Source organism: Amblyomma americanum, chromosome 8 (assembly GCF_052857255.1).
Source record: "Amblyomma americanum isolate KBUSLIRL-KWMA chromosome 8, ASM5285725v1, whole genome shotgun sequence".
Lineage (NCBI taxonomy): Eukaryota > Metazoa > Arthropoda > Arachnida > Ixodida > Ixodidae > Amblyomma > Amblyomma americanum.
In genome coordinates this window covers 22,461,634-22,471,705 of record NC_135504.1, presented here as the reverse complement: position 1 = coordinate 22,471,705, position 10,072 = coordinate 22,461,634, and the positions used below count along the sequence as shown (strand labels likewise).

At 45.9% G+C, this 10,072-nt stretch overlaps 2 protein-coding genes across 2 annotated transcripts in view; one reads left to right on the top strand and one right to left on the bottom strand.

Moving 5' to 3' along the window:
• hdm (meiosis specific with OB domains hold'em) overlaps window positions 1-10,072 on the top strand; it is a 46,005-nt gene that overhangs the window by 21,725 nt on the left and 14,208 nt on the right. Inside the window, exons 5-6 of the mRNA XM_077634108.1 lie at window positions 1,748-1,848; window positions 9,779-9,831. Coding sequence (XP_077490234.1) covers window positions 1,748-1,848; window positions 9,779-9,831 — 154 coding nt within the window. The remainder of the gene's footprint in view (window positions 1-1,747; window positions 1,849-9,778; window positions 9,832-10,072) is intronic.
• On the bottom strand, window positions 5,734-7,082 carry LOC144101092 (uncharacterized). The gene is made up of 2 exons (XM_077634106.1): window positions 6,791-7,082; window positions 5,734-6,192 (listed from the first exon to the last, which is right to left on the bottom strand). Exons 1-2 carry the CDS (start codon window positions 6,963-6,965, stop codon window positions 5,768-5,770), a joined length of 600 nt encoding a protein of 199 aa, XP_077490232.1. The 5' UTR covers window positions 6,966-7,082; the 3' UTR covers window positions 5,734-5,767.

Below are 10,072 nucleotides of genomic sequence, written 5' to 3'. Positions count from 1 at the left end.
CTTAAGATTGCGTACGTGTGGGAATGCTGCAGCATTAACGTCCCCGGGTTCATTGTTTACGCGTAATGTTTGTACATGTTGCATGCAGCATAAAAGTTCTTTTCTGCGATTTTATCTCTTTGCGCGCCAGACCAAGCGCTTTCGTTCTCTCTCACGCGCGAACGCACGTGCTCGCGCATATGACACCAGCCAGATCGCTCTAGGACGGACAGTTCCATCACAATTTTGTTACGAAAGTCTGGGAATGCATATAGTTGAAAGTGCATATGCCGTCACCTCGAATCCTTCGCAAGCTACCCAGACAACACTAATGTCCTGAGGACGTACTCAAATGATCAAACGTATTCATCCCGAACAGGACATTTTGAGTACCTTCTGAGTGCATCCATCGATGGCTAAATGTCCTCAGTTCGCACTTTGCTGGACGGCTCGAAGATAAAAATTCGTCAAATGGCCTATCGCAGGATTATACTGTGAAACCGAACTGAGACAAAGCCAGCTTTTTCTCTCACATTCGGCTCTCATTAATTAAAAAACTGCAGGTTTATTAAACGATGTGTGTACAATAGTGATCCAATGTTTAGATTTTTGGGCCACTTTTCCATTCAGGCAGAATTCAACTCTAGAGAGCTACTCTCTGTGGCCCCTGGTAAACCCGTTCTTTTTGCTTGTTCTGGTTACCTTAATTCACTTACATTAGCTTTCAATATAGCGCTCCCATGAAAAAAAAGGTCTTGATACAAATCCTGAAGTAGTACTGAAAACGTCCCCAAACATGATCAAGACATCCTGAGTGCGCAACAGATGGACAAATGGATCCCAGTTGTACTGCTTGGGGACAAGTTAGAGGCAACCTGAGGACATCTGAACATCCTGACACGGACATCACCCACGGTCAGCTGACTTCTGCTGACGGCGGCCGCTTTGTCGGTACTTCCGGTTATGCCGGCATTTGGGACTTATTAGGTTGGGGTGGGGTATAAAGAGCCGTGTACTCCCCTGCAATTTACGCCACTGTGTTTGGGCACCTATTTGATTCCCTGACAGATTGCAACTGATTCCAGATTCGGTGAAAGAACTTGGTGAGAGAAAGCGGACAGATATAATTATAGCTATAGTTATAACCAATATAAACAAGCCGCATTTAGATGTCTCAACAGACCCCCGAAACAGGTATTTATGTTTATAAGATGCCTTGTCAACATGTGTTGGACATCTTGCGGACTGCTTGCAAGACGTTGCTAAGGATTTTGAAAAATCTTGTAAACTCAGCTAATGCTCCTATTTTACTGAGCTACAACACGTTTTGAAAGACATCTAGTTATCTCAGACACAATTCCAGATGACTACGAATGACTTCCCACTGAACACCGATTGGACAGACATAAGGCGTCTTACTAAGCTGAACAAGACGTATCGTAGACTTCTCAACTGGCCGCTGAGACTGTTAGTGAATGTTTATAAGACGTCTTGACAAGATGAGCAAGACATCTTGCTGAGTGCTTGCAAGATATTTCTAGACATCTTGAAACATTCGGCAACCATCTTCTAGCTCTGCTAATGCTCCCACTTTTCTGAGCTTGACGTCCTGAGCTACATTTCTTATCATTTCTCAAGGCGCCCGATAAGCATTGACTGTCGGGGAATACCTTTGTCCATGCATCCAACTTGATTCGAGTGGTGACGATTTTGGGGCCACTCCTGCCCTTTACCACCGAATTCCAGACCGCTTCCCCATTCTTCGCAGATCGGGACCGTGACTCCGATATCGACGAGGGACGGCAGACAGGCGCAGAAGCTGGACATAACCGTGTGCGACCAGTCCCACTTCGGCTTCAAAGTCACCCTGTAAGCAACTGCTTACCTTGTTGGGGTTTTAATAGTGGGATAAATACGTTTTCCCCCATCTAATCGCGACTGACATCATTCAAAACCGCCGGACCACACCCCGTGATCGCGCACACCGATCACGGCAGGCCTTGCTCTGAAGGAAACAAGAGAACGACACTATCCCCCGTATTCTTAAACAGACCTCCACTTGAAATTTCACTCGAGTTGCTCCTCGAAGCCCGTTTCGTGCTTCTTAAACCCTCCTCCACTCCTACCGGCCCTCGAACGGAGGAACTCCTCCACGCTCTCCTCCGAAATCTCGAGGTGGCGCTGCTGCTACCTTGAACGCCTCCTCGACCGAAGCGTCCCCCCTCAACCGTGTTGAGATGGCTGCCGGCTCGCTCGCCGAGTTCGCCGAACGTGTGCTACGTGTGGACGAACTGTTCCACGACGGCGCCGACGATAGCGAAGCTTCAGTTGTGCCACGACGGGCGTTGCGGGACAGAATAAACCCGCTCGAGCATTTCAGCGATGGGGAGTTCCTATCCCGGTACCGGTTTTCGAAGGACACCGTGCGAGAGCTCCTGAAGTGCCTGCCCATGGAAGAAAGCGTCAGCAATCGCGGTCACCCGCTACCACCGATGCTTCAGCTGGCCATTGCACTTCGATTTTATGGAAGTGGAACGTTCCAAGTCGTCACCGGTGACTTGGTAAATGTTTCGCAACCGACGGTGTGCCGTGCAGTGGAACGAGTATCCACGCTGATCGCGGCACATATGTTCCCTCGAACTGTTAAGTTCCCCGCTACTGCAGCCGAGTTTCAAGCGGACACGAGAGACTTCTACCGCCTTGGCCGTTTCCCTGGGGTGACTGGGTGCATAGACTGCACCCACATTAGAATCACGTCTCCTGGCGGGCAGCTCGGAGAGGTGTACCGCAACCGGAAAGGCTACTTTTCGATCAATGTGCAGGTGAGCCTATTTTTCTTTTTGCAAAACTTTATCGCGTTCTAGGTGGCATTAAATTGTACTAACGCGCGTTGATATAGAACCAACTTGAGGGCCACTTTTCTTCACATTGCCCATCTTAGCTGTCGTCTTCTTCAAATAATGTTCATGTAAATATTGACCAAAAAAAAAGGATCGATCTCTTGGCGTGCTGAACCTGCACTGCATCACTTTTCAAGATTGGAGGGTCCGGTTTAATTATTGCGTGTACGTATACGCAAACCCGTTTTACGTCCAAAGCGACTGCTATCAATTCATCAGTGATGAAGGTATTTTTTGTACAATATTTTTGTTATGCCTCAATATTTGCCTTGCGTTGTATAAACACCAGCACATCTAATGATTTTACTCTCTATTTCTTAGCTAACATTGTATATATAGGAGCAATAATTTGTTTTTCGCATTGCTTGTTTTGCATTTCATTCTTCCTGCACCCTTTTCAAATGCCTGTATGACCCCGAGAGTAAAAATAAATAAATACCATGAATGTTACCTAGCGTTCCTGTTACATGATGCACCAAATTTTCACTCGCATTGAAAGTAAACAACTTGCACCATTTCAATGAAAGTGCTAATTTTTCTGGCTCTTGTTTCCTGTAAAACATAGAACCTAAGTTTTATGAATATATATTAATTGCTGAAGAGTAGAGTGATCTGACATGTAGGCACAAAAATTTATTTTCATTTCCTGAGAATATTTTCACGAAAAAGACATAATATTTTATCCTCAGGCAATCACAGGGCCAAGGCTTGAATTTTATGACTTGGTCGTCGGCTGGCCTGGATCAGTTCATGACAGCAGGATTTTTGACAACAGCCGTGCACGGGTCCTCTACGAGACAAAACGAGTTCCTGGGTTGCTGCTGGGAGACGCAGGTTATCCCTGCATGTCATTTTTAATGACACCTCTGGCAGATGCCAAACCGCCAAATACCCCAGAGGGCAGGTAAGTACAAGAGGGAACGTAGCACCATAGTTTCTTTGATTGAAGGCAGCACAAATGTACGAATGTCATCTCCTTTTGTTGCTGTACTGCTCCGTAAACACTTTACATCAAAGAGTGGAATCTTCATTTTTATTTGTTACTGAAACACATAATTTTTCTATGCTTTTCCCATTTTTTCATTCAAATTCAACAAGAAATAAAAATTCAGATTTAGTATACATTTGCCACCAGTTGACGGACAACGCCCCTGAAGCTGTCTTGCTACTTTCCGAGGCGTGCAAATGTAATTACAGCTTTATTATTAGCTGCAGAGGGGCCACTGAGAAAGTAATGCGCAGACTGCTGTGCTCTTCAATTTAGCACATCTATACAAATTTTTACTTCGAACTGCTCGTCTTTCATGCAGGTATCAGGCGGCCCACATCAAAACGAGAAATAGTCTGGAGAGGGCTTTTGGAGTTTGGAAGCGCCGCTTCCCATGCCTAGACATGGGCCTCCAGAACCGCCCTGGGTGCTCAGCAGTTATAATAACTGCTTGCGGCGCCCTTCACAATCTCGCCGTTCTACGGAAGGACCCGGAGCCACCTGCTGTGGCCCTCCCCGTTATCCAGCAGCCACAGCCCAGCGTACAACCACAGCAGCTTCATGTGCCACCGCAGCTTTCTGCCGACACAGTGAATGGCTCTCGTGTTCGGGTGGGGCTTATAGCAGGATCGTTCCGTTAAATGTCCCAATTACCTTCTCCGAAAATGTACACGATACTTTTCTAGTGTTAGAGAACCGCTATTTTTATGGCATTTGCAGTGTTTTTGTCTATTTCTTTGAACTGGGTTCTCTTATAGCGTATAATGTCATCATCAGCTGAACCTCGTCCATGGGAGGACGCAGGCCTCTCCTGTATCTTTCCAATTAACCCTGTGCTGTGCCAGCTGCGGCCACCTTGTTCTTGCAGAATTCCTAATCTCATCAGCCCACCGTACTTTCTGCCGCCTTCTGCTATGCTTACCTTCTTTTGGGATTTATTCCGTTACCAATGGCCCAACATTTATCTTGAATTCACATTACATTCCCTGCCCATGCCCATTTCTTCTTGATTCCAGCTTGGACATTACCAACTCACGTTTATTCCCTCATTCATTCTGCACTTTAACCGCTACTTCTATCATTTTCCTTTCCATAGTTCGCTGCACTATATCTGCCCCATAGGTTATAGGCTTTGCCCCACAAGATATGGCTGTTGAGGAATACTAGTAAACTGCCATTCATGGCTGGAGAGTGCCTGGCAAATGTGCTGCACCATCATTCTTATTCTCCTAGTTAGTTTACACATGTGGTGCAGATCTGTGGTCACTATGCTCTAAATAGGTGCGTTTACCTTACAACTTTAATGCTTTACTGCCTCTTGTCGGCTGTTCCGTTCTGAGTGTTAACATTACTGAAGATCTCAATATGCATTTTTACTCCCACCGTTCTGCTTCCTTTGCTTTGCTTGTCTTCGACCATGTTTGGAAGTTTGTTCTCAGCTACTTAGCAGTGAAATATTTTTAGAAAATCTGAGATTATTAAGGCATTCGCATTCAATTTCATACTCAGTTGTTTCCTCTCGAGTTCTCTGAAAATATCCTGGAAGCACGTGACGAATAGTACTGGAGAGAACGCGTCTCCCTGCGTGACACCCTTCACAACTGGTATTTTGTCACTTTCCTCGTGAACTATTATGGCACCTTCCAATTTCTGCCAACGAAAGATTTCTTTTGGCTGCTTTTAGGCTACTTCCTTATTTTACTGCTTGATCCTTTCCATATTATATTTCCTTATACTGTTTATACATGTGCAAGTGTGTTAAATAAAGAACATTGTTTTTAAGAAACTGAAGGAACATGCAAATAATACTGTACGACTGCATCAAAATGACGACAGTGTTGGTAATTGTACACAGAAGTGTTCCGAGACAAATATGTACAAGTTAATTTTATTTCTCTATTTAGCGCTTCAGTGCTTCTAACTGCCGCTTTTTGATTTCAAAATCCAGAGAAAGCAGCTTGCGCTGCATTTTGTTTTTGAGCCGCTGCTCGGCCAGCTGGCTCCTGCGGAGTTGTAGGTCGAGTTGGTGTAACTCTTCCTTCCGCCGGTCCTCAGCTTCAATAGCCTTAATTCTGGCTGCTACTTCAGGAGCCAGTGTCCGCTCCACCGCAGCAACTCGGGGGCCACCTGCCCTCGTGCGAGCAATTTGTGCTGGTGTGATGTCCTCAGGCACACTCTGGCACGACGGCACGACAGGCACGAGCACTGTTGGTCTGCCTGCACTGAGGCACTCTTCCTGAACAGGAAGTGCCTCGTAAGTTAGTGGTCGGCTGTTCAGCCATGGTGATGGTGCTGCCTGCATTGATGTGGGTGCAGGAACCTCGCCTGCAAAAACATGCACACACATACAATACCTTCATGAGAAGTCTGCAATGCTGTAACAAAATTGGTGGGCTCTTATGCTTACATACATACTACTGTGATATGACATGCAAAGAACAAATAAGACCATAAACAGAGGCTATTCAGACCATAACAGGGAACCAAAAACAAATGCTTTACATGGTCGCGACTAGTGTAGACATCTAAAAACAAACTTCTCAACATGTATGTGACATGGCGAAAAATGGACCCAGTACGAGCCCGCAAGAAGTCCTGATAAATATGTGGCCCGCCTGCTTGAGCACGTGCACATACCACGAGCAGAAAATAACTAGTGTTTGCTGCAGTGCCGCTCGATAGCCGAGCACCAGTTGCGAATTGAATCTGGGATGCTGCGCCCACATATCGACAGGTGCAAGGAGCTGTGTAAACGCCCGTGTAATGCGGCATGTAAGCGGGCGTTAAAGAATCCCTTGCAGTTGAAATTAATCCATAGCCCTCCCCAACAACGTCTTTCTCAGCCCAGGCTTTGGACTTCATGCACGAGGAAAACTAACCGTGACAGTTGTAACTAGTATTTAAAGAGGGCAGCCTTACTTACTGGAAAAGTCGTCTTGGCTTGGTTCGTTGTCATTTACCATCGCCTCCAATAATGCAACAGGTGGCAGGGATAGCACTGCCTCGCTGACATGGGCCCCGTCGCTGTCAAAGGAATTTGGCAGTCTGGTCGCCATATGGTCGGCGACTGCACCAACCAGTTCTGTTGCCGGACTCATTGGCCAGCATTCAAGGGTACCGCCACCTGCACCAAAATTCTTAATTGTAGATATCCTACAGCACAATCTGCGCAGTGAAACACACTGAGGTGAAGTGCATTCTGTGCGCAGCACGCAATGCTTGAAAAGGAAAAACAAACAAAATCGCTAACCAGTAGAGTACCACCAGTAATGTTTTGCTCAAAAGTAGTACGCAGATTTTTAAAAATTTTTCACAAAAATTCACAATAAGAAAAAAGATTGCATTTATGCTTAAGGACGGAAATGCGAAAGCCTTCCCTTTTTCTCTTGCTCCCTCTGTTCCTTTTTTTGGTTGGAAACTTCTTATTTCATTTATTTTGTAGTTGCTTGTTTTTCATTTTTTAAATTTGTTTTTTATACTAAGTAAGCCTTGTCGTGCATTTACATCGTTTTTCATCGAATCGGTCGCACAAAACCTGCTTCAAACACAGCAATTTTTATTTCATTATTTCAATTTAATTAACTAATTACAATTCATCAACCAAACTTTTCCCACTTCAAGATCTACTCGCGCACTGCCTAACTCAAACTTTTGCATATTTATCTCCACAGAACGACATAACCGTGCAGACAGAATTCGCGGACACGTTTTGCTGATGCGAAGTAACCATATAATTTTTTCGCATTATTAAATAATGCCAAATTGTTAGGATTAAAATGATGTCAGAAGATGAAACGTGCGAACATGCAGGAAAATGTATGGGACAGTTTTTGAATGTAAAACTGTTTCGCTCACCTGTCCGAAAGATTTCCCTCGTTTCTTCAGACTTCTTCTTTTTCCACCGGGACTTCATATTATCCCACAGTTTTCGTAGCTGTGCTACACACACAGTGCGTGTGCCGGCCAAGCTATTGTAATCATCGCAAAGTTGAGACCAGGCTTCATCCTTTGCCTTTTTAGTGGTAGTGTCCGTTCGTTTGTTTTCTATCACGTCGCGATACTTCGCCATAATGTTCCTAGAGACGTGGCGTTCATCTACGGTGAAGATGAATCGCGGACAGGCGGGTCGTTTCTTGGCGCGCTGGGTTGCGTCAGAAGCGGATGCCGATGGTGTCGTGCTGAAGTCCGAAATGTCGAGATCGGACATTGTGCAACCAAAAAAAAAGAAGGGCAGACACAAAAACACGTGCACACACGAACAGTCGAACACGCGCAAGCACAGACACTGCAACAAAGCTGCAAGAAGCGAGTCAGGAGCACAGCAAACGGACGAGAACACGCGGCGAGCAAGCGGAGAAACGAAAGAGGGACCGTAACAAAAATGCCGCGCCGGACAGCTGCGACTGCTGTGGTTGCCAGACAGGTAAAGAAAACTGGTTATTTCTTCTGAAAGTACACGTTTTTTTATGGAAAAACAAAAAATATGCATTTTTATTGTTTTTACCTTGCAGTTTACCACTAAAATAGACAAATTACTTCTATATTACCAAATAGGTGGTGTTTTATTTGCATAAATTTACAATACTCTCGTCATCGGCAGTTTCTTTCTTCTCCTCGAAAGCACTGGAGTGGAGGAGGGCTACTCGGCCAGCTCCTCGATGGAGGAATGTTCGAGGTGTGTTCAAGAAGCGCGACTGCTCCTCGGGCCGAGGATGAGCGCTCTCCTCCACTCCTATGAGTGGAGGCGCAGCGTCGAGTGGAGGGTTGTTTGTGAATACGGCGGTATGGCTGACACAAACAGGCATTTATTGCAGCAACAACAATAACTCCAGCTAGCAACAAAATACGCTAAGGAATCGAGGTCGTCCGACTCACCAGCAAGGTTACGAGCGAATGTTCGCCCACGCTTGGGCAGGGGGAAACTCTGAGGCCGGACGGGACGAGATGCGGGAGAACGTTCCTCCCTACGAGGCCTCGACCTGCTGGCGGAGAGCGGAGCGTTAGGCCGAACAGTCCGTGCGCGCCGAAATCCCGAGCCAAAGAGTGTGCTCTCCCGCGCGCGCGCAGCGGTCACGCCGTCCGCGGCGCTCATGTCGCTGCGACGCCGGCGCCCTCTCTTGTTAACAAGTTAAGGTAATTGACCAGAGGAGGATGCATTTCGGGAAAGCAAACCGAAGGGAACGTCGTACGTGGGGCAAAGTCTCCACAACCTGCGTTTAATTCTCACAGTTTAGTTAGCTAACGCCCCTGATTCCAGGAACTCGACTAGCACTGTCATGGCACAGTCATGGAACAGCGCCTGTGAAAAAAACGAAATATTTTACTCGTACATTTCCAGCTACCATGATTCACGTTTCTGGTTGAAAGGTCTAGAGAAGTATATATTCATAAAACGGTTGGAGAGGGCGAGGGATATACCTTGTTGCAAGATAGAAAAGTAAGGCATGTGTGCGTTCGCGTTTCAATTCGGCCCTATATTACGTCATGAGCTAACTTAGTTTGGTCTATCAGACAATACACCGCTTACAAAACTGGGGTTCTGAACGCCGACGTATACCGTCTTCGCCAAACGTAACCAGCTTGCCCCGACCGCCGCACACATGATCAGGCGACTTATTATCATTCGGGGGATATAATAGCCGTTATATTTCAATTGATAAAAGTATCACGTTATCTGTTGCTCACTTGTGATATTACGCATCTTTCGACAGCTAAAACCGAAACTACGTGGAAGAAAACATTGAGTTATAAGTTAGGTACAAAGCTTAGGGGAACTTCACGCGCTGATTCATGTTTACTGATGTCTTACGCATCATTCGAAAGCAAAGATACGCTACGAAAATTTTGGTTCCTCTACCCTTTTAAATGTGCTACTCAGAAAGTATTGTTCGTATGGATTCTTGCACTCCAGGTGGGACGAAGAACACATTCACATGTCGCACCTGTGGAAGGCCAAGGAAACAGGTGAGGTGAATTTCTTGCCCGTTAGCACTTGCTTTCTTCATATTTATATATATAGGACCGTATTTTTTCACCCTATAGCATGCATGATATACTCTGCAGGGCTCACGGTGTACCATGGCAGGGCTAGTCAAGTGCGCATCGTTATAGTTCTCATAGCGCACCGAGATGCGAATTGACAGAGAAGGAAGACGAACACAGCTCTCCATTGCTCTCCCATAACCGTCCGTTTGCGTCTTGGGCC